The following is a 26,023-nucleotide window of genomic DNA, read 5'->3' as shown; positions in this document are numbered from 1 at the left end:
AGGGATGGTCCAAATCACCCCATATGACCAAATCACTCCGTGTTACCCTACGTTCTTCTCGAACCGCGACCATGAAACTGGGAAGTTCGTTCGCTTCTAGTGTCTGCACGATTTTCCCAGGTAAGTTTAGAAGATCGTGTTAGGACAGACATATTCCAGTCTGCAAAAAGGCAAGCGAGGACAAAAGAACTCGCAGTTTGCGTTTATTTGCAGAGCCGATTTCCCCAGAAACCTTTGTTTTGAAGTCTGTGTGTGTGCAACACATTTCAATCGGAACAAAAATAACCCCGACTTGCATGAATTTGAAATGCCGATTTCCTCCAGGCACCTTGGTTTAGAAATCTCTGTTGGGGAACACACTTCGGTGGAAACAAAAGCTACCCCTACTTTCATGTGTTTGCAATACCGATTTCCCCATCGCTGCTTGGTTTTGAAGTCTGTGTTAGGGAACATTTTTCGGTGAGAACAAAAGTCCCCCTACTTTCATGTATTTGCAATACCGATTTCTCCAAGGCAGCTTGGTTTTGATGGCTGTGTTAGGGAAACCGTGAATCGGGCCAATCAAAACGAGGCAGTTAGGGAGTTTAGATAACGCCTAATATTTTACAGTTTTTCAATTGGTTATCTAATGAAAAATAACATTTTATTAATTGCGATAGATACGTAGAAATATTCCGTATCAATTGATGCAAACATCTTTCCGATTCAGTAAGAAATGTTCGAGTTATAAGCATTTGGAATCTTTCATTTTTTCCTGCATGTTCTGTGTTTAGGTTTTCATTTTACCCCCCTATATACTCCGGTTAGACGTAGTCCCACGTCAAAAAATAGGGTAATACCCTATTTTTATACTTTTAGAAGGTTTTGGCCAGGATACCTTTAGAAGGTTTTGGCCAGGTAAAATATTGAAAGAATATTCCAAGTGCAACAAAAAAATATTTTTTGTTGATGGCAATATAGTTGCCAGTACCCGTTAAAGGGTTAAATGGTTGAGCCCACAACCTTTCACTGCAGTCTGAGATATTGCTGCCAATGGCCAGTCGAGTTGGCATGAAATTCGTCATGTGCGAAATTTTCGAGCAATTCGAAAATAATCATATTCCGTGAACAAAGTCTGGACCACCGAAAAATCACAACATAGTGTCGATACGTTAAAAGAATTATAAGATTTTGTCAGGCTTAATTTTCAGGACACGTGCGAGCAGTTTAGCAAAAATGTCTCCAAACAATGTTTTCCTCCTATGCGAAGTACATGGAACATATGTTGATATAAAGTTAAATTTCTTGCAGTGTAAATATTTGTCGTGTTAAGAATCTGACGAATGAATGAGACTTGCTAAACTATTTTTGTGTATTTCCTCAGCTTATGTTCACATAATGTATACGTACAACGTATTTTTTCGTGTTTGGTTTTCCGCGTTGGACCTCTGACCATCTGGTCACTTCAATATACAGGGTGGCGCATAAGTCACGCACCGCTCTCTGAAGGAAAAAAAAAAGTCACAGAAGGTTGTGTCCGAGACACGACCGCATAGTTGACGTAGGATTACGTTAGGCAATCTGTCGCATGCTGATTTTGGATGTTTGAAAAAATATATTGTTGAACTCTTTGATAATGATCTGATGGCCCTGGTTTGGTTGTTGGGTATTTTTTGTTCATTTCACCAGTGTTACAATCAAGCTTTCGGTATCAGTGATAGAAAGTTGTTTCAGCTCCGATGCACGTTTACGAGATTGGCGCTCATATTGCGTGAACATATATTCCGACATATTTACTCGCATAAAACTTTATGGGGCAACAAAAACAACAATTCATTTCTGTTGTTTTTTTGGCAGCGGTAGCTTTTTCGGAGCCGCTTCTGTTTATTTCTGTTTTTATTTTGGTGGTTTTCGTTGACACCATCACGTCAAGCTAAACGGTGAATAGCGAATTTGATACACTGGATATTGTCATGTAAAACCTTGCAATACGCTTCGATCCTCCTTTGCCTTCCTTGCCGCATGAAGTCATGTTGGTTGATGTTGATCTGATGTGACCTCATTTAAAACACTAAAAACATATATGTTTACCGATCTGAGCGTCGAACAAAATGAGAAATCTGACTGAGCAGCAGCATCAGCAGAAAGAGAGAACATGCCTGAAACTTTCTGCTCATGATGTTTGCTGTTGCCATCAGTACTGGACCGATGCGGGACACAGCTCGATTGTTGATGTTAGGCCTCGATGTTTACCGCCGCTGCTGCTGCTACTGCCACTTAAGTTCGATATGAGACACAGCTCAATTGTTGGCCGCTCAGATTCGATGCTCGTCTTAAAGTTCACTGCTGCACTTTCACGATTCCAAGAAGCGTGTGCTCGCACTTCTGATGGAGAGAGCGTGCCCAAAATGCTCCGCTCGCGATGCTTGCTGCTGCCACTAGTAGAGTAGTAGTAGTTTGCCGCTGCTTATACTGCCATAGAAGCTTGATGTGAGGCACAGCTAGCCTATTGACCACACAGCTTCGATGCTCGTCTATATATTAGCCGCATCCACTGCTGCTGCTCTCCACTGTTGTCCGTTCCACGTCCGTTGTAAAAATGAATAAAATCCACGAACGCTCCATCCTTTTATATCATTTGGTATGTATGAAGTAGGCGCCTCCTACTCGATTGTCATGCAGCTTGCCTGTGAACGAACGAATCGGCCTAGGTATCTTCTGTTTGGATAGTGGTTGAGATTTTTTAATTGTTCGATTGTTAGTTACATGATATATATTATTTTATTCAATGTGAAAAATTATTATGGAGTGCCGACAACGAATGATGCAAACATCTCATCAATCCATCATGAAATGAATGAGCAATAAGCGTTTGAAATTGGACGGGTCGCTTATTTATTTTCTAACCGGGAAGCAGTTGACATACTACGCTGCGCTTTTATGTACATGAAAAACCACTTTTAACATGCGGGGAAAAAATCTTATATGAAAATTTCCAGAGGTCAATGTTGCCAAGCGTAGTTATTGATGGTTTACCCTTCCGTTACTAGCGTCGTCTATAGACGACATCCGCGCGACGTCCTGTGTGTTCGAATGTCGTCTATAGACGACATCCACGCGACGAGCTGTGTGTACGAGCGTCTTCTTTAGACACCTTAAATTCATACTGTTCTTCGATCACACCAGCGCGATGTGCATACTTTTCGGCGCAGTGCTCCGTACAGGGGTAGCACTTCGGCGGAGCACACTGCCGTAATGAAAGGGTTAAACCGACGCCGAACCGAATAGCGATGAACGCACTCATATCACGAACTTCGACATTTGATTTGCTATTATGGTGCTACTCGCTCGTGTAGTTCGCGCAAAGGCATCGGCAAAATATTATTTTAGAAAATTCCTTGAGGCATTTGTCTGAAACGTGCTGTGTATGATCGGAGCCGTTATATATATATGCATACATATGTCATTCGCCTCCCTTACCGCATCCAGTCAGGTTGGTTGATGGAAAGTATGTTTCTGACGCGATAAGTTTCCTGTTAGTTGCACATGATCAAAGAAAATGTAAAAGTAAACAGTATTTTTGATCGTAGTTTTATATCATTTTTATGATAAGTGGAAAACAATAAATTAAACTCTTTCGTTTCAAAGCAATATCGAAAGTCCTGAAAAGGACTGGAATGGTTAAACGGGTTGTATGGAATCTGCTGCGTGCTAATGTGAGGTTGCAGTCGGATGTAGCAGTTGTTAACTTTTTGGCAGCGGTAGTTTTTTCGGAGTCGCTGCTGCTTTCCTTGGCTTTGGCATCTTCGGCTTCTGTGCGTCGGTTTGCAAGGGTTTCGTTGACACCATCACGGTGAGCTAAACAACGGATAGCGGGTTTGATACACTGGATGTTGTCATGTGGAACCTTGCGATACACTATTCCTTAACCGGGTCCTTTGTCTCCTTTACCTCCATAACCGCATCCAATTGTATTGGTTGATGTGAGCAGAAGTACCAGCAATGCATACTAGAAACACATATGTTTATCGATCTGAGCGTCCAACAAGAATTAGAAATCTGACTGAGTAGCAGCAGCAGCAGCAGTAGAGAAAGAGCATGCCTGAAACTCTCTACTCATGATGTTTGTTGTTGCCAACAGTAGTGGACCGATGCGAGACACAGCTCGATTGTTGAGGTTCAGCCTCGATGTTTAACGCCGCTGCTGCTGCTACTGCCATTTATGTGAGACACAGCTCAATTGTTGGCCGCTCAGATTCGATGCTGCACTTTCACGATGCCAAGAAACGTTCTCGCACTTCTGACAGAGAGAGAGAGTGCCTGAAACGATCCGCTCGTGATGCTTGCTGCTGCCACTAGTAGCAGACCGGTTTCAACAACCGTTGCTACTATTTTCCGCTGCTTATGCTGCCATAGAAGCTCGATGTTTGACCGCTCAACTTCTCTGCTCGCCTATCCGCTTTCACTGCTGCTGCTCTCCACTTGTTGTTGTCCGTTCCACGTCCGTTGTAAGAATGAATGAGATCAACGAATGCTTCTTCCTTTTATATCATTTGATATGTGTGAAGTAGGCGCCTCCTACTCGATTGCCATGCAGCTTGCCGGTGAGAGAACGAATCGAGCGCGAAAACAGAAATGACGTCAATTTCGACCAATCAGGACTGGGTATCTCTGTTTGGATAGGGGTTGAATTTTTTCAATTGTTCGATAGTTAGTTATATGATATATACTATTTTATTCAATGTGAAAAATTGTTATGGAGTGCCGTAATCGTTTGATGCAAAAATCTCATCAATCCATCATGAAATGAATGAGTAACAAGCGTTTGAAATTGGACATTTTTCACGATGCGATCGATTTTCATTTTTCAATTTGTACCCCAATATGTTCCCGAAAGACGTAATCCTACGTCAAAATAACGATCGTGCTGCAACTATCGAGCGTGTTGGTTCCTTCGATTTTCCTTGATATCAAAGGGGCATTTGATTCTGTTTCTATTGATATATTACCAGATAAACTTCATAATGGTGGACTCTCGCCAACTTTAAATAATTATTTGTATAATTTGCTGGCAGAAAAACACATGAGTTTTGCTCATTTGGCAGTCTCCCGACTAAGCTATATGGGCCTTCCACAAGGTTCATGTTTGAGCCCCCTATTATACAACTTTTATGTTAATGACATCGATAATTGCCTTCCGAAACATTGCACGCTACGTCAACTTGCAGATGATGGAATGGTTTCCATTAGGGGATCCTCCTCCGCCGATCTGCAAAGACCATTACAGGACACTTTGGATAATTTGTCCACGTGGGCTATCAAGCTGGGTATCGAATTCTCTACGGAGAAAACAGAGATGGTAGTTTTTTCTAAAAAGCACAAACCCACAAAATTTCCGCTTCATTTTTTCGGCAAAAAAGACGGGTGGGTAATGTAGGGGACATAACCGGAGTGACGTAGGACTATACAAAGGGGACAGCTTTTGTTAAATATATATTTTAAATATATTGTTTTATTTTCTTCTCCTACGTGAATACCTACCTATCTACCTGAAAAATGGATTAGTTTACTGTCGAACTTTACTGTTGTTTATGAATATGTTGATGGTTCTGAAAAGAACCTTTGGTGTTGTGTTTTTGTTATCGCTCGATATTCCCATCTTGTTCGGTTAAACCTTCCTGATTAGCTATTGCGTTTGCCACTCGCCACAGCTTTCACAGTTGGAAAATTTCTTCCCATCCAGCTTGTGACATATTTTACAGTAAATTACATTCAATGGCACGTCGCACGTTGTGACATATTTTACAGTAAATAACATTCAATGGCACGTCGCATTACCACCACTCTGTATCTGATTGGATATAATTTTAACCTGTAATTGAACATTTGCGATGACAGTGGTACAGTGTCAACTTTCAATGTGGGGTCATAATTTGGACCCCGAACTCTATGTTTACAAAAATGTCCAACTAAATATGTCGCATTACAGGTCCGTCCAATTAGCTAAATGTCGAGATAAGTGTAAATTACTGTACTTTCAATCTGGAAACAATTTAAGAATTGGTGAAAATTGAATAATCAGGAAAGTCCCCAACTATCAATAAGCTCAGAACAACTGCCAAATTCACATACATCATCATTCACATACTGGCAGATCCTTTTTTCTTCTGCTACCTGATGCCGTTTTGCGATTGCGTTTGCCACTCGCCACTCGCTGCAACTGCCTGTTGTCTTGATGTGTTCTGTTCTGAATGCGATTTTTCTTATCGTCGCGAGCAGCTTTGCCAGCTAACTCGATCACTTTGTTACGTCCACGATGCCGATGCCGTACAACCACACGGGTTTACGGTTTGAAAGAAAATAAGATATTTTTTTGGGGTCCGCGTGTTTTATACTCTAGCGGTACACACTCACAGGATAGAGACAAATCGACAGACTCAGCCAGAGGGGCGAGTCCAACGAGACGAACGAATGAGCGTTAAAAGGGAGCGATGGCAAAAAAATGCATTAGAGGCGAATGAACTGCAAAGTTTAAAGCCTCTTAAAAACAAAGAAAGAAAGAAAGAAAAATACATTCATTACGATTTGTTCGCTCGTTGGATTCACATGCAGGCTTAAAAGGGTCCTTTTCAGGATCACAAAATTATCTTCAATCTAAAGAGTTTATTGTTTTGTTATCACTCGATATCCCCATCTTGTTCTGTTTAGCGATTGCATTTGCCACTCGCCACAGCTTTCACAGTTGGAAAATTTCTTCCCATCCAGCTTGTGACATATTTTACAGTAAATTACATTCAATGGCACGTCGCATTACCACCACTCAGTATCGGATTGGAGGTAATTTTAACCTGTAATTGAACATTTGCGATGACAGTGGTACAGTGTCAACTTTCAATGTGGGGTCATAATTTGGAACCCGAACTCTATGTTTACAAAAATGTCCAACTAAATATGTCGCATTACAGGTCCGTCCAATTAGCTAAATGTCGAACTAATTGTAAATTACTGTACTTTCAATCTGGAAACAATTTAAGAATTGGTGAAAATTGAATAATCAGGAAAGTCCCCAACTATCAATAAGCTCAGAACAACTGCCAAATTCACATACTCATCAGATACTGGCAAACAAATTATGAAAAAATCAATTTGTGTTTTATTATTATTTTGGATAATGTTTTAGAAAGCATTGAACTGTATTTCCTAAACTCTTTTTTGGAAGGTTTAATGGCCCTGAAAAGCGCCTTGTTTTATGGAATGGTTCCAATTTAGAAAACTTAGTACTCGTGGTTTTAAAAAAACCATTTCGAACGCCCTCGATGCCGCCTTGTTCTGGATTTGTCACCAAAGCAGTTTGTATAAAGAACAAACTTTTTTCTTCTGCTACCTGATGCCGTTTTGCGATTGCGTTTGCCACTCGCCACTCGCTGCAACTGCCTGTTGTCTTGATGTCCACCGAACCGAATGTGTTCTGTTCCGAATGCGGGTTTTCTTATCGTCGCGAGCAGCTTTGCCAGCTAACTTCGGCGGCCGAAACTATATAACGCCGGCTAGGTGGACTGGTGCACTGGTACTAACGCGCTCGGCCTAGCTACCCTTGCGGGGAACTCCAGATCAACACGGTTCGAGCGGTATTTTGCCTTTCCCTTCACTTTTCCTCCTTTACCATGTCCAGACATGGCTGCTTGTGTTGGTTTGTTGATGTGTTGTGATGCGAACCGATGTGGTGTACGGTTTGAATGAGAATGATCGTTACGGCAGCGGAGCGGGGATTTTTAAGCTGACTGGCTGGCTCGAGACGCATGTGTGAGACTGCGACCAATGTTTCGTTCATTTTTTTCTTTTTCCTTCCCAATCGCGCTTCATTCTATTTCGCTGCTGCTCTGGTTGCCCGTTTTGGTCGGTACGATTTGAGGAGCACAAAATGGACCAATCAAAAATGGGCACATAGTGCATTTTGACAATGCTTGATATTTCACAATTATTCAATTATTTATCTCAAGAAAAATGAAATGTTATTCGTTATGATAGATGCGTAGATATATTTCCTATCAATTGATGCAAAAACCTATTGAGAAATGCTCGAGTTATAATCTTGCATTTTTTCCTACTTGTTCAGTGCCTAGATTTCCATTTCACCTCCTATATCTTCCGGTTAGACGTAGTCCTACGTCAACAATAACCCACTCTATAAATTTCAAATATCTTGGTGTCTATTTCGATTCTAGATGTACCTAGGGAAGACATATTGGGTATCTGAAACAGAAATGTCTACAGAGAATAAGGAGACCTCGTAAGTTTATACAAAACAACGATGTTATCGGTCCTCGAGTATGGTAGTTTTTGCTTCCAAACGACAGCTAAGACTCATATTCTAAAGATGGAGCGGACACAATATCGTTGCTTGCGTATTGCTTTAGGTTGCATGCAATCGACTCATACGATGAGTCTTGAGGTTCTGGCTGTGAGGTGCGTGAAAGACACAACGTCCTATCCCTCGCAGTTGACAGTATAACAGTGATGTTGATATTATATACTGGCAACACTAGTTAGCCATACATTGGGCATCATTTCCTCTCACAACAGACAACTGTCGAGCCGGTAAGTCATACTCAATATTTATTCCCTGTGTCGGGTTATTTCACTGTAGGTTTATACCGACTACATTGAGGAACCTGTACAGTAAATATATGAATGCTTCACACTGGCTGGAGTACTTCCTCTGCCTCTTCGATTTATATAATTATCATACATTTTTTTTGTACTAAATTTATTTTCAAATGGCTCAGCAACATTAAGTAACAATGAGCCGAGTAATGAATAGGGAAAAGCCTATTTGAGTAGAACAATGCCAATATTCTTTCTCAAAAAGGCATAAAAACCCTATTATCTTTTCGTAAAATGTTACAATATGGATAATGACAAAATTCACAATAACATAATATTATAGGCTTCTTGTTTAAGCTTCTTGTTACAGAGATGTCCATCTCCTAGGAACTAGCTATCTTCTTGGGACTGAGGAAGGGATGAAAATCTGCTCATTTTCCGAATTTTGAAGAAGAAAGTTGCAATAGAGAAAAGGAAACGCTAATAATAAAAATCAAAACAATAAAGGAAAATTAAACATATATATTCATATTTGAAAGTGTATGGATTTGAGAAAATCATAAATTAAAGAAATAGCATCAATATTACGAGTAGCCAGAACGTCGCGAATCGGAAAATTAGGTGGCATTCCCTTATTGCGAAAATTTTCTATTAAAGATAACCTGTCATTTTGAAACTCAGAACAAAACCACACAATATGATCAATATCCTGATATCCTATACCACACACGCATAGGTTACTATCACTGATGTTAATTCGAAAAAGATGTGCATTCGAAGAATAATGGTTAGACATGAGTCTGCACACTACCCGTATAAAATCACGAGAAAAATTATACCCTTGAAACCATGGTTTGAGAGAAACCCTAGGAATGATAGAATATAGCCATCGGCCTTTATCACTACTATTCCAACTTGACTGCCAAGATACAAGTGCCCGTTCACGAGGAAAATGAAGATATTCAATCTTCGAAATTTGGCGAAGTAAGTTCTGACAGAATGTTTTTTTACTGATGGATCATGCATTAATGGCTCCATTGGTTTTGGCATATTTAACGAAGTGGAGGCGATCTGGCGTAGTGGTAACATCCATGCCTCTCACGCTGAAGGTCACGAGTTCAATTCTCACTCCCGACATTCTTCCAAAAATGGAAGTAAAAGTGACGAACCAGCCAAATGAGTTGAAAATCACTATAATACAGATAAAAAAAAAAAAAATATATATATATATATTTAACGAAAACTTCAGTGGCTATTATAGGTTGAGAAATCCCTGCTCGGTGTACGTTGCGGAAATGGCTGCAACCTTTCACGCTTTGGAGAAAATTGAATCCTTGTCGGTTGATCACTATTTTATCTTTTCAGATAGCCTCAGCTCAATAGCAGCTATCCGTTCGATAAAACCTAGAAGAGCCTCATGTTATTTTCTTATGAGAACAAGACAGCTCTTGGGTAGACTAGTGAAAAAATCTTATAGGATTACATTAGCCTGGGTCCCAGCCCATTACTCCATTACAGGTAACGAGAAAGCGGACTCGTTAGCTAAGATTGGGGCTTTGGAAGGCACCATTTTTGAGCGACAAATAACCTATCATGATTTTTTTTGTCCTCCTCGTAGTTATGTACTCTCCAATTGGCAACATAATTGGAGTGAAGATAATAAGGGTCGCTGGTTACATACAATTATTCCCAAGGTATCGACAAATGCATGGTTCAAGGGATTGAATGTAGGTCGGGACTTCATTCGCGTGATGTCCCGCCTCATGTCTAATCATCACTTGTTAGATGCACATCTGTATCGCATTGGGATCGTTGATAGTAATATTTGCGTTTGTGGTGATGGTTATCATGACATCGAGCATGTGGTCTGGTCCTGTAGAAACTTTCGTTCTGCCAGGGCTCACCTATCGGATTCACTCAGGGCACTAGGTAGGCAATCTGACTTACCGGTTAGAGACATCTTAGCTAGTCGCGACCTCAACCTTATGATTCCTCTTTACCAATTTATCAAAAGAAATGATATCTCTGTTTGATTCCTACCCTCCCCATCAAACCAAACTACCCCACTCGCTCCACCCTAGTCCTAAATCCTAATCCTGTCCAATTAATCTAGTGTAAGATTTAGTTATTATTAAATTGTTAGTCTTAATTATATAGAAAATAAGTGATATTTTAAGGTGAAATTTGACTCTGTAAACGTTAGATAATAAGTAATTGAGTCTGATTAATGAACGTTTTGGAAAAAAAATCGGTTGCGTGACTTAGCGCCACCCTGTAGAATAATGTATTATTTTGCTACCATCGTACCTATCATCACCTATCATCCGTAAAATGATGGATGAATTGTTATGTTTTATGATTTTTTTCGAAAAATGATAGAATTTTGCCTTTTTGGGAGAGAACTGGAAAATTGATCTACTATTTAGGCGGATGAATAGTGGAGTTATGGTTCATGATTTTGAGATTAGTCGAATATAAACATACGAGGGTGGTTCAAAAATAAGTTTCAGTGCCTCAGAAATCGCGGAAAAATAAAGTTAGGACAAAAAACAAGGTGATTCTCGTAGTCTACGTTTTATTTTCTATTTTTCTACATAATCGCCGTAACGTTCGAGGCATTTTTCATAGCGTGGCACGAGTTTATCCATTCCGAGCGCGAAGTGCGTAGCGTCCAACTTTTTGAAGTACGATGTAACTGCGTCCCGAATTTCTTCAGTGTTATCGAATCGTTGACCGCCGAACGGCTGTTTCATCACCGTACGATTGTGAAGTTTTGGACCGATTAAGAACCGCAATTAAGAACAAAAGGCCAGGCTTATTGACGAAAGGAGTGTTCCTCATCCATTATCGCGGCCCCATTCTGCTCGCGTAACTCAAGAGCAGCGACGTGGTGAGGGTAGATAGCGCCCTCGGCAAACTATGAAAATGGCGTCCCAAAAAATACCACTTTATTCGATTTTGCACTTTTGCAACTTTGGGCCTGATTCTCGAATACACTACGAATACACTTCACGGTGGAAACGGAATGAAACGTATTCGCGATGACAACGGTACAGTGTCGACATCTGGATACGAGATTAGTTTCCCACTAAATTTATCATTATAATATCAAATTATCTTCAGATGAATCTTTTGTATGAGATTATTATATCACATGAATAAAACAAAGTTTTCCACTCACATTGAATACCAGTTTGATACGAAGAAGTTAATTTTCATTAATGATTTTTAATTTGAAAAGTGTTCATTCTACCTGAGAACTCATTATTATCTTCGACACTTCACTAACACGTAAAACGTAGTTTAATGGCGTGCCGTTTATTTCGTTTCCACCGTGAAGTGTTTTCGAGACTCAGGCCCTTTGAGTTTCTGATATTTTAAGAAAGCTACTCACTTATACCAAAGTTTACTTTGAGCAGTATATCCGTATTAAGAAGGTTAGGAAAAATCATTACCAGCTCCGCTTATTCTCTAGTCAAATCCTTGCCTTGCGTGCTTCAACTGAAGTAAAATTATCCTTAATTGCATTTAATCAAGATCTGCTAACGAATCATTTTCGATCGAAAAAATGTCCACGCCATTGAGTCGATCTTGGTTCATTTTAGAACGCAGATAATTACTTTAGTGTAAACCAGACTAGCAAGCTCTTTCATTCCAGCACAAAAATTGTCTTTCAATAACACAGACCTTATTTAGAAGTTCTTATTTTTTTTTATTAATCCGTTTATTTTTACAGGCTCAGTTTTTTCATTGAAGGCGATTTGACGCTGATAAATTTCGCCTTCAATTGCACCTACCTTTGCTAATGAGTCAGCCCTCTCATTACCCGGAATTGAGCAATGTGAAGGGACCCAGACAAAGGTAATGACATAACAGCGTCTGGTTGAAGCACTCAAAATTTCTCGTATTCTCTCAAGGAAGTACGGCGAGTGCTTTTCCGGCCTCACTGAACGGATAGCTTCTACAGAGATCAGACTATCCGTTACAATGTAATAGTGTTCAACAGGTCGTGAGGCGACGCTGTCCAGCGCCCAGTGTATTGCTGCCAATTCAGCAATATACACAGAGCAAGGATACTGAAGACTGTGGGAGGTGCTAAAAATTTCGTTGAACACTCTAAATCCTGTGGACTCATTCATAGAGGACCCATCAGTAAAGTACATATTATCACAATTGACACGCCCATACTTTGCTTCGAAAATCGTAGGAACGATCCCCGATCGATGATAATCTGGAATTCCATGGATATCCTGCTTCATGGACAGATCAAAATGCACAGAGGAATTGATGTAGTCAGGGAAACAAACACGGTTGGGAATATACGAAGAAGGATCGACCTGCATGGAGACGAATTCATGATATGAGCTCATGAATCCAGAATGAAAATTTAGCTCGATCAGCTGCTCAAAATTTCCGATCACCAATGGGTTCATAACCTTACACCGGATGAGGAACCGAAGAGATAATAAATTGAAGCGATCTTTTAGTGGGAGTAGGCCTGCCAAAACCTCGAGACTCATGGTATGCGTTGAGGGCATACATCCCAACGCAATACGGAGAAAAAGATACTGAATTCGCTCGAGTTTAATGAGGTGTGTTTTGGCAGCTGATTGAAAACAGAAACTGCCATACTCCATCACTGAGAGAATAGTTGTTCGATACAACATTATAAGATCTTCGGGATGGGCTCCTCACCAGGTGCCGGTAATTGTACGGAGAAAGTTTATTCTTTGTTGACATTTTTTACTCAGATACCTAATATGAGCCCCCCAAGTACATTTGGAGTCGAACCAAACCCCAAGATACTTGAATGACATAGCATGAGTGATCGGTTTACCCAAAAGTTGAAGCTTTGGTTTTGCTGGTCTATGCTTCCTAGAAAAAACCACCATCTCTGTTTTCTCCGTGGAGAATTCGATCCCTAGCCCAATGGCCCAGGTTGAAAAATTGTTCAAAGTATCTTGTAAGGGTTCTTGTAGGTCGGATTCTGTTGATCCTACGACAGAGACCACTCCATCATCTGCAAGTTGTCTTAGGCTGCAATTTTGTGTAAGGCAATTGTCGATGTCGCTTACATAGAAGTTGTACAAAAGGGGGCTTAAACATGAGCCCTGGGAGAGGCCCATGTAAGAGACCCGACTTACTGCCGAATCTCCGTGAGAAAAGTTCAAATGTTTCTCACAAAGCAAGTTATATAACATATTATTCAATAGAGGCGGCAGGCCCCGAGAGTGTAATTTGTCTGACAAAACCTCTATTGAAACAGAATCAAAGGCCCCCTTTATGTCCAAGAATACTGAAGCCATTTGTTTTTTTTCGGCGTAAGCCATTTGAATTTCTGAAGAAAGCAACGCAAGACAATCATTCGCCCCCTTGCCCCTGCGGAACCCATATTGTGTATCTGAGAGTAGGCCATTCGTTTCAACCCAACGATCAAGGCGAAACAAGATCATTTTCTCCAACAATTTCCGTATACAAGACAGCATTGCTATTGGGCGGTACGAATTGAAGTCGGACGCGGGTTTTCCGGGTTTTTTAATAGCTATAACTCGTACTTGTCTCCAATCATCCGGAACAATATTATGTTCCAGAAACCGATTGAATAAATTCAACAAGCGATGTTTCGCCACATCAGGGAGGTTTTTCAGCAAGTTGAACTTAATTCTATCCGATCCCGGAGCAGAATTGTTACATGAAAGGAGAGCAAGAGAGAAGTCTACCATCGAAAACTCAGAATCAAGATCGCATCTATCTTGTGGTATATCTCGAACAATTTTTTGCACAGGAGCGGAATCGGGACAAACCTTTCGTGCAAAATTAAAAATCCATCGATGTGAATATTCTTCGCTTTCATTCGTTGAAGAGCGATTTCTCATGTTTCGAGCCACTTTCCATAATTTTTTCATTGACGTTTCTCGTGACAAACCTCCCACGAAATTTCGCCAATAAGCACGTTTTTTCCCTTTGATCAAATTTTTGAACTGATTCTCAAGGGCTAAATACGTTTGAAAATTTTCAGAAGTTCCACGTTTCCGAAAAGCTTTAAATGCATTCGATTTTTCTATATAAAGCTTGGAACATTGGCTATCCCACCATAGATTGGGAGGCCTTCGGGAAATGGTGGAACCTGGAATGGGTTTCGTTTGAGCGCGAACTGCGCTGTCATAGATCAAACGAGAAAGGAAGTTATACTCCTCCAATGGAGGTAAACTATCTCTGGAATTGATGGCTAGAGCAATTGCGTCCGCATATTTTTTCCAGTCAATGTGTCTTGTGAGGTCATATGCCATGTTTATAGATTCAGAAGAATTCGACCCAATGGTGATGGAAATTTTGATTGGCAAGTGATCACTACCGTTGGGGTTCTGGATTACATTCCACTTGCAATCTAACGATAGTGAATTCGAGCAAAGCGAGAGGTCAAGAGCACTTGGGTTAGCAGGAAGTTTAGGTACACGTGTTGTTTCCCCAGTGTTCAAAACGGTCATATTGAAGCTGTTACAAAGGTCATATATCAACGATGAACGATTATCGTCGTACGGTTCCCCCCAGGCAGTTCCGTGAGAGTTGAAGTCTCCCAAGATCAATCGTGGCTCAGGAAGGAGTGAGCACATGTCAACAAGTTGCTTGCGGCTAACCGCAGCTCTCGGAGGCCAATACAAGCTGACAATACAGAGGACTTTGCCTCTGATGTTTGCATGACAAGCAACAGCTTCGATCCCACCAATAGGTGGAAGATCAATTCGAAAAAATGAGTGGCACTTATTGATCCCCAATAGCACCCCTCCGTATCTGTCCTCACGGTCCAAGCGTATAATATTGAAATCATGGAAAGAGAGATCATCTCGCGAAGAAAGCCAAGTTTCGGACAGAGCAAAAACATCACTTATGAATTAAAAATTTGAATGTATCCAATTTAGGGATAAGACTACGACAATTCCACTGTAAAACAGTGATATCTCCGACCTCTCTATTTAAATTAGACATCAAGAGAGATAATCATTGCAAGGAGGGGCCATGTTTGCATCAATTGCTGAAAAATTGTCTTTAATACTGGAAGCATTGAAATGACAATGGTTCTGATGGAGTCGGAAACGTTAAAACACTTGAAGATTTGATCCAAAAGGTCAGACAACTTTATAAATCCCGATTGGGAAGTTGAGCTGGACGGAAAAATAGGGACAGTTGGGGTTTTTGATGTCCCCTCGAGTGCTGGGTCGTTCGAAGGTGAACTATTCCCACGGAAGCCAGGAGGAACCTGATTTTGCTTGTTCGCTGCACTCGTTTTTTTAGGCAAGCTAACAGGGGATATCACCGGAGGGACTTGTGATTGAATTTTGGGAGTGGTCACATTTTTGCGCCGGGGATTCCCTTGGGAAATAAACGGTGTTGCTCTTGCAACCAGAATTTCCAAAATGATAATCAAACACAGTTTTTATGTACAGGTTAGATTATAATTTTCCTACGAATATATACATAATTTCTTAGTTTAACAGTGGTTGCATGTAATTCATTCCGCTTACGTTTAGTTCCTTCTAATAATTCGCGATAAAGTAATAGTATAAGTAATAAGTAAGTATAAATAGTATTAGTGATATTGATAAGGTAAAATAATTTCTATAATGCTTCAGTTCAGTTTGTTGTTGTTTTGTATGTTATTGTTTAGCACAGACCAGTATCTCGACAGTGGTTCACTGGCCGGGGAGTTACAAGGTAATGGGATGAAGGTGCGCGTTGTGGGTCATGCGCAACAAACGGTGTACCCCCGTGAGCTGTGTCCGCTTCCATTTCGTCAACTGGCAACGTGGAAAAGATATTGTGTGAGGAGATTGGATGTTGTTGTTGTTGGGCCTGTGGAGAAGCGCCCTTTAAAATTTCCGCAAAAGTGCGTTTCGAGCGTTCCTTTAAAGAGCGCTTCTGTTTCTCCCAGCGACTCTTGTAAGTTTCACAAGCTGAGAGCTCATGTGGGGTCCCCCCGCAATATGGACACTTATGTTCAGTCGCACTGCAGGATTTGCCCACATGTTGCTCTCCGCAAGTGGCACAGCGCTCATTGTTGGCGCAGTAGTCTGCTGTGTGACCAACTGACTTGCATTTGTTGCAAGTCATGGGCTTTGGCACGAAGAGACGCAGCGGAAGCCTCAATTTGTCCACCATAACGTAGTCAGGGAGGGCGGAACCAGCAAAAGTTACTCGAAACGAGTCGGACGGCGTGAATTTTGTTTTTCCCTCTTGCTGGGACACTTTTCCTAATTGATGGCAGTTCAAAATTTTAACTTTCGTCAAAGGGAGCTTTTTAAATCTGCCATCTCCCTCTTTTATTAATGCGCTCGTCAGACCCGTTTCTGTAATCACCCCCGAAATTTCTACGTTATGGCAGGGCACATAGACGCGATATTCTAGTACGAACCTATTGTCGACAACAATCTCGTTAGCTTGCTTCCGATCATCCACGACAACACGCAGTTTGTTCGGTCGAACCTTTCTTATTTCGACCACGGAGGAATAATTTTTTGTCAGATCTTTCATGATCTGAATGACGTTGAGCGATTTCCCGTTGGGTTTTGGCCGGAAGAAAACAACCCATGGGCCAGATCCAGATGCATCTTCTGGATAGACCTTGACACGCGGAGAGGGGACAACTGAGCGGGAGGACGAGGTCGATTGTTGAGCGGGAGCGGGAACAGTTGGGCTGGGAGGCAAGTTCGGGAGATAATCGGAAGCGGGAGCGGGAGATTGAGGGGGCGAAGTGGAAAATTTTGCCAATTTTCTTGAAGGGGGCTTGTTGAGGTTGATTAACTCTTCCTCTGAAAAGACATCGTCTGAGGGGGGAACGCGTTTAAGCGACTTCCCAGTAGTTAGTGAGGAGGAAACATCAGATTCAATGTCCATATCAAGAGGATCGCACTCTGCCATTATGGCAGATATACAATTATACTTTTTCTTTCTTTTTTAAATCCTTAACCTAATATATATATAAAATACTTGAAGCGCACGGTGCGGATGATCGAATCGAACCACGTGATGATCGCTTGGCACAACAGCAATGGTGTATCGCACCACAATACGATGACGATGGAACGGCACACGCTCACAGCGCCCGCAGTGGAGGACTTCTCCCTTCCGCTGGTTGTGATTACTTATCACTTCACTCTCGCAATAAAGAAAACACCGTTAGGGCGAAACAATCACTTCAGCGAAACCGATAACGGTATTGTTCCAACACAATAACGGACACGAACAACTTTGCGTCCGGCGGCTTCGGACTGCGCGAGCTGACTGAAGAAGTTCTTATAATGCAGCTTAAGAAATAAAGTGTTTTTCAGTTAGAATTTGGCCGCCTATTTTTATTCACTTCAGCGCTCCTAGTTGTCACATCGAGAAACTATTGACAGCGTTCTGATCCGAGTGGTTTGTTTATTGGCGATCTAACGCAAAACGTAAACGATCGGTGAGACATCTGGATTCTGTTTTTCAACTAAGAAAATGATGATAAGGTAACCTAAAATTGAAAAATAAATCACGTATGTTTTACTTCCGGACTATCCAAGGTAGTTCTCACATGCAAGAACCATGCATTTTTCTACTTGTTTTTGGTGGTGCTCTCGAATTTCCGTCTTTGATTCAACTATTGTCAATATTTATACAATTTTGACGTAGGACTACGTCTAACCGGAAGATATAGGGGGTGAAATGGAAATCTAGGCACTGAACAAGTAGGAAAAAATGCAAGATTTGGAACGCTTATAACTCGAGCATTTCTCAATAGATCGCAAAGGTTTTTGCATCAATTGATAGGAAATATATCTACGCATCTATCATAACGAATAACATTTCATTTTTCTTGAGATAAATAATTGAATAATTGTGAAATATCAAGCATTGTCCAAATACACTATGTGCCCATTTTTGATTGGTCCATTTTGTGCTCCTCAAATCGTACCGACCAAAACGGGCAACCAGAGCAGCAGCGAAATAGAATGAAGCACGATTGGAAAGGAAAAAGAAAAAAATGAGGGAAACATTGGTCGCAGTCTCACACATGCGTAATTCTCGAGCCAGCCAGTCAGCTTAAAAATCCCCTCTCCGCTGCCGTAACGATCATTCTCATCCGAACCGTACACCACATCGTTTCGCATCACCTCACATCAACAAACCAACCCAAGCAGCCATGGTTGGATATGGCAAAGGAGGAAAAGTGAAGGGAAAGGCAAAATCCCGCTCGAACCTTGATCTGGAGTTCCCGCTCGTGTTGATCTGGAGTTCCCCGCAAGGGTAGCTAGGCCGAGCGCGTTAGTACCAGTGTACCAGTCCACCTAGCCGGCGTTATAAAGCTTCGGCCGCCGAAGTGATCGAGTTAGCTGGCAAAGCTGCTCGCGACGATAAGAAAACCTGCATTCGGAACATAACACACTCGGTTCGGCGGACATCAAGACAACAGGCAGTTGCAGCGAATGGCGAGTGGCAAACGCAATCGCAAAACGGCATCAGGTAGCAGAAGAAAAAAAGTTTGTTCTTTATACAAACTGCTTTGGCGGCAAATCCAGAACAAGGCGGCATCGAGGGCGTTCGAAACGGATTTTTTCAAAACCACGAGTACTAAGTTTTCTAAATTGGAACCATTCCATAAAACAAGGCGCTTTTCAGGGCCATTAAACCTTCCAAAAAAGAGTTTAGGAAATAAAGTTCAATGCTTTCTAAAACATTATCCAAAATAATAATAAAACACAAATTGATGTTTTCATAATTTGTTTGCCAGGATTGAGTATGTGAATTTGGCAGTTGTTCTGACCTTATTGATAGTTGGGGACTTTCCTGATTATTCAATTTTCACCAATTCTTAAATTGTTTCCAGATTTAAAGAACAGTAATCTACAATTAGTTCGACATTTAGCTAATTGGACGGACATGTAATGCGACTTATTTAGTTGGACATTTTTGTAAACATAGAGATCCAAATTATGACCCCACATTGAAAGTCGACACTGTACCACTGTCATCGCAAATGTTCAATTACAGGTTAAAATTACCTCCAATCCGGCACTGAGTGGTGGTAATGCGACGTGCCATTGAATGTAATTTACTGTAAAAGATGTCACAAGCTGGATGGGAAGAAATTTTCCAACTGTGAAAGCTGTGGCGAGTGACAACAAATCGCTAAACAGGAAGGTTTAGCCGAACAAGATGGGAATATCGAGTGATAACAAAAACACAACACCAAAGGTTCTTTTCAGAACCATCAACATATTCATAAAGAGTAAACAGTAAACTAATCCATTTTTCAGGTATATAGGTAGGTATTCACGTAGGTGAAGAAAATAAAACAATATATTTAAAATATATATTTAACAAAAGCTGTCCCCTTTGTATAGTCCTACGTCACTCCGGTTATGTCCCCGACATTACCCACCCGTCTTTTTTTTCACTACTGAAAGAGATAAAAAAATAACATGTTATATATAAAAATGCGCAGATATAAATTTCTTAAAAACTCATCGCAATCAAATAATCTTTTATGATTATAACATTGTAATTTATGGAAAGAACTGTGATATTCTGAATATACTGATTTATACGACTAATATTATTTGACGACACTTATGACTACACCCATGTTTATTCACTCTTTCTCTCGACTGACTCTCTATCAATGCAATCTCAACTACACTCTCATCCAGAATACCACATCCTCCCCTGACAGGAATAATAGTATAATACAAAGAAAATCTAAATTATAAATTCAATCGGGGGAATTTCCCACCATGTTCAGAAGTCGTTGCGGCTTTCTTATCTGCCGTGACTTACGACGTTTCGCAATGGGTTCCTCACTCAGGTCCTCGATACTTGCAGGCGAATAGGTTCTTGCAGCATCCTTCACTGTCGACTCATTCGATGATCTAGGGTTATCGAGTAGCCCTCGCTCTTTCCCAGATACTTCGACCTCCGATTGAACTGTAACAGAGAGAGAAAAAAAAAAGAAGAAAGAAAGAAAAGGAAGAGAAAAAAAAAATTTTTTTTTTTTTTTTTTTTTTTTTTTTTTTTTGTTATCAGTTATTTGATTATTTCTATAATAAAGACTATTTTACCATCATCGTTGAAACCATTCTCCTTACGTTCCACGTACTTCTTTAAGCACTTGACATTTCGGTCGAATGTCTTGTTGGTGGCAGCGTCCATTACAGTTGCTCTGCCAGCTCCCTGTATCTTAGTAACCTTGTGAAAAGCATTTTTGTATGGAGTGTCAGCTTTGTCACGTTTTTGTTGTGCAACCAGTACAGTATCTCCTACCTCGATTTCATTTTCCCGAGCGCGACGAGCAATGTCCACTCTAGTGTTACGGTCGAATTTCGCCTTCCGGTCTCGATCTCGAAGTTCTTCATCAATGAACTGTTGTTCGTCAGTGCGACGATTTGGCAGCACACTCCGCACAGCTCTTCCAAACATTAACTCAGCAGGGGGGATCTTGGTGACATGGTGTGGCCATGAGTTGTAAGCAGCTACGTAATCTAATAAAGCCTCTTTCCAATTCAATTTACCAAGTTTGGCAATCGCTGTGATCTTGTTGATGCCCTGCATACTTCTTTCCACAAGGCCATTTTCTGTCGGGTTCAAAGGGGTAGAGTGAATCAGTTTTACTCCCCAGACATCTTTGAGCCACGACTTTAAATCCACGCTGTTGAATGGGGGGCCGTTGTCGGCCTTCATTGTCTTCGGAATATAATACGTATTGAAAATTCTTCTTAATGCTCTTTTCACAGCTTCAGTGTCCGTTTTGTCCAATGGTACAGCGACGAGAAATCGAGAATAATTATCCACCAGAACCAGCGCCTTCCAGTTATGTACATCTGATGCCGAGGAAAAATCCATCGATACATAGTCCCATGGGTTTTGAGGAAGCTCTGTCATAACAATGGGGGCTGGATTGGAAGCGACAGTAACAAGTTGGCATTCAGGACAGCTTCTAACAAACTCTTCGATTTCTCGATCCATACCTGGCCACCATAAGCCTTGCCTTAAGAAATTTTTCATGGTGGACATACCAGGATGACTCCGGTGAGCCAAACGAAGTGATCGAATTCGCAGTGTTGACGGTAACACCATTTTTTCACCCTTCATTAATACGTCCCCTTGCATGTACAAATCGCTCTGGAATGCCTGATATTTTGCGATCTGCTCCGGCCACTTCTCCTTCCTTCCCAACCATTCAATGACTGCTTGAAGCTCATCATCCTTAAGTAGTGCAGAAATCACTTCCGCGTTTGTCAGAGCTAACAGCTGGTCGTTGATAACCCCTGGGCTTGCGGAGACGGAAAACAGTTCTTGTGGCTCTTCCTCAATTCCAAACTGCGGACACTCACGTCTAACGCCGATTCTCGAAGCTGCATCCGCAATGTTGTTCTTGCCAGCCACATGTTCAAAATCATACACAAAATGGTCCATCCTCAACATCCAACCTTCAGCTCTTGACAGGATTCTCTTTCCGACGTCCTTGCGGCCTGTGTTCTTTGTCATAAACATGAGTGCCTCGCTGTCGGACCGGAGGATGAAACGTCTACCAAGCAGATAATAAGAAAATTTCTCCATCGCCCAAACGATTGCCAACGCTTCTCGGTGAAGCTGCGGGTATCGACGTTCTGCTTCCGTCAGACTCTTGGAAGCGCAAGCAATGATTCGACGTTCCTCTTTTTGCATTCCTTCTTGTACCAAGATCGCCCCCAAGCCCCAAGGGGAGGCATCTGTATAAAGAGCAGTACGATCGTCTTCGTTGAAATATCCTCTCTTTATCAAATCGTGCTCTACTTCTTTCTTGAGCAGCTCAAAAGCTTCCTGGTGTTTTATAGTCCACAAAAACTTCGTATTATCTGCTAGGAGGTCACGCAGCAGCTTAGTTTTATGCGAAAAGTTCTTTATAAACGGGCTTATATAGGTAAGCATACCGAGGAAACTGCGAACTTCAGATGTGTCCTTTGGCCTTTCAAACAGCATAACGTCCGATATTTTCTTTGCCATTGGCAAAATTCCGGTGCCATCTATAGTAAATCCCAGAAAATCTATCTTTCTCTGATCGTACATAGACTTTTCTTCATTAATAGTGAGGTTATTGTCCTTCAACACCTTTCTCACCTTGTCCACATTCTGTCTCAACTCCGACAGACTATTACCATGCACCAAGACATCATCGAGGTAGATAATGATATTTTTACAGTTTACCAGTAGTCTCTCCATTACTTTCTGGAAAAGCTCCGGAGCACATGACAATCCGAATGGGAGTCTTTTGAACCGCATCAATCCATTGGCCGTCATGAAGGTTGTGAAGTGGCGAACTTCGTCATGTAACTCGATATGAAAGAATGCATCTTTCAAATCGAGCTTAGAGAAATACATCGTACCGTTCGGGATATCAGTCCAAATTTTATCCAACGACGGCAGTGGATACGGCTCACGAAGTATCGCCTTGTTCACTTCCCGGTAATCTACTACAATTCTGAAGTCATTCCCGCCCTTGGGAACTAATACCAAAGGGGATACGTATGTAATAATATCACGTTCTTTATCGGCCCTTTCAATGATACCCCTACGCTCCATTCGTCTCAACTTCTCGTTAGTTGCACTTTCAAACGCCTTTGGGATGTTATACCGTATGATTTGTTTGGGCGAGACTGCATCGTCAACCTTGAATTTTACGGCAGCAATAGGGATTTTGGGAAACTCCTGGGGCTCGTTTTCACGCGCCACTGTAATGTCAAGCATTCTCGGATCCAGTCTCGTATCAGAAAGCGAGTACAAAACTTCATTGAATCTGGTTCCGCTATCCGTTATCGGAGGAACCTGTAGTCCAATACGGATCAAGTTCAAATTACTTGCCGTTTCATAACTGAGCAACGAAAGATTAGTTCCCTTGACCACAAAGAATTTAGCCAACTGTAACGGTCGATTGTTCACTGCAATGTATGCTTTGAATGAACATGCTACTTCAAGTGGTTGTTGGTTCGCATAACTACGCAAAACTTCCTCAGGAAAAAGCACAAAATCCTGAATAACTGAACGGCAATTGCTCTTGATCGTTTCCCACACAGCTGTCGTAATGGTGTTGACGGTAGCACCAGTATCAATAAGAAAATCTACACTTTCTGTGCCAATCTTGCAACAGACTTGCCTAGGATCTTCTTCTCTTAGTGAATTGCATGAGCGCCTGGTTATCAGCTATAGTAGTATGAAAAATGAGGACAAAATGTACAAAAACAAAACTATTTTAACTATCATGTTACCATATAAGATTTTTATTTATTCATAAAGTGAAATAGGCATCAATCAATCTGGAAAATTACAAATGGAACGATTACTTTACCTGATTGATCCTTTCAACCTCCTGCTTAACCATTCTGTCCCGGCCAGAGCGCCAGTGTCCTCCGCGAGGTCCTCCGTTGGCACTGCCGTCTTTGAAAAAACAAAACGCCGCAAAATGTCCTTCTCTTCCACATGTATAACATTTTACACGGTAGGCCAGGCACTTCTTCGGACCATGAATGCTTCCGCATCTCGAGCAGCTTTGACTAACGTTCTTGAATCGCCCTGCGCGTCCAGATGAAAATCTATTCCCGTCGGCATCCGATCGTACCTCGCGATGAAAACCTTGTCGAATTGGCCCAAAAGCCGAGCTTCTACCGGCCACTGCATTGACTGGCTTCACCACAGTACCTTCGTGCGAATTCATCTCGTCCATACGATTACCACTTTCGTCTTTCGTTATGTGCTTCGATTCCTCAGCTTCCGTTCGAATATAGTCAAGGTGTCTACCGTAGGCCGTGATCCTCTCCAGATTATTGTTGAAAACATCGCTCATCTCGTATAATTTGGTTGCGATTTGCGGCACCGATCTTCTGACCAATGCTTGAATAAACTCCTCAACCCGCTGATCTGCCTCAAATTCGCAAAACTTTGCCTGAGTCTCCAATCGTAGCACCCAATCCACAAATGGCTCGGATGTGCCCATTCGCATTTCGCGAAACTTCATCCTTTCCTTTGTGCAGTCGCACGTTTGCTCAAAATACCTGTTGAGCGCAGAGACAGTCGCGTCGTAAATATTCCCAGAATCAGCTGGAAGATTTCCGTGAGCCTCGATTACACTCAACAGATAATTTCCAGCGAAGATTTTCAAACCATCCAGCTTCATAGTGGACCCGACGGGCTCCTTGCAGGCGACGATTCGCTCGAATTGATTTCGAAACCGGATCCATTCCGCTTTACGCTTGTTGAGTGGCAAATTTTCATCAAATGACTTGAGCGGCCACGAGCCTGACAGCCATTTTGCTGCGGTTATGCCACGTCCGACATTCTGTGGTTCGATTTCGTCTCCCACAATTTTCCTTGACGATAAATCTTCAAGCGTACTTTTTCCGGCTACACTCCTGTCACCTCCATCAGGAGAATTGTCTGCATCTGAATCGTCGGACGCCGAAACATCACTTTCTCGCCAAAAACCGCTCATTTGGTTGAAAACGCCTTGCTACTTCAGTGACTTGTGCAAACTGAAACGCTATGATTTCACATGTGGGGTGCACCCGATGCTACTTTTGTGCAATGCTGTGTATGTGAAACCACCATTTTATTACAACCAAAATCAAACTGCTCACAAACACCGACATGCTTCCCACAGGTAGCTCTGGTTCCATCTCTCTCTAACTCATACGCAAACTCCAACATTCCAATGTCAACATTCACCGTCTTCGTTGCTCATTCCATTTTGACATTGTAAGCGCTGCTCTGCTGCTCGATGGTAATGTTCGATGTTGATATGCATCAAGCAGTGTAGCCAGGATGACTTTTCCCATTTATTTCGCTTTTTTTTTTTTTTTTTTTTAGTTTAGAATGGTACATTAATTTAACTCGCATGGCCTTGGGCTCAACCCGGCTTCATGTCAAATTCAGTCTTTTGGCCTTGAGCTTAACTCGACTCAAAAGTATTTACCAGATGGCCTTGGGCTTCACCCGACTCATCTATTTTTTTTTTTTTTTTTTTTTTTTTCATATTTATCCTCTTTTCAGAAAATCAAATGTTGGTCTTGGGCTCAACCCGGCTCAACATTTTCTTTGATTTCCTTTATTACATTATCATTTTTTTTTTTTTTTTTTTTTTTTTAGCAGACTTATCTCACTTCTTAACTAGGCGAACCTAGCCAGAATTTTCACCTGCCCCCGGGCTTCTGAATGCCAAAGGGGGACTAGGCTCTGCGGAATGCACGTATCTGCATGCTCGTGCTGTTTCAGTCCTGACCGAGAAATTGTCGGACAATCGCGCAGGTGCTAAGGATGACCGACTTTTGGATGCCGGCCAATTCCTTCTCCATGTTCAACACCTTTAGCGCTTCCAGAAGTGTCTTCGGGACAATTCCAGTTCCAGAGAGAACGACTGGAACAATTCTTGGGACCTCCCTTAGCC

General features: G+C 41.6%; 1 protein-coding gene across 1 annotated transcript; it reads right to left on the bottom strand.

Moving 5' to 3' along the window:
- Positions 1-22,226: 22,226 nt before the first annotated feature.
- Positions 22,227-25,562, bottom strand: LOC129765618 (uncharacterized). The gene is made up of 3 exons (XM_055766030.1): positions 23,933-25,562; positions 22,384-23,787; positions 22,227-22,319 (listed from the first exon to the last, which is right to left on the bottom strand). The coding sequence occupies exons 1-3, from the start codon at positions 25,070-25,072 to the stop codon at positions 22,227-22,229; spliced, it is 2,637 nt and encodes an 878-aa protein (XP_055622005.1). The 5' UTR covers positions 25,073-25,562.
- Between the last annotated feature and the right edge of the window lie 461 nt (positions 25,563-26,023).

Source organism: Toxorhynchites rutilus, chromosome 2 (assembly GCF_029784135.1).
Source record: "Toxorhynchites rutilus septentrionalis strain SRP chromosome 2, ASM2978413v1, whole genome shotgun sequence".
NCBI classification, from domain to species: domain Eukaryota; kingdom Metazoa; phylum Arthropoda; class Insecta; order Diptera; family Culicidae; genus Toxorhynchites; species Toxorhynchites rutilus.
This window is presented reverse-complemented; position numbering and strand designations above follow the sequence as displayed.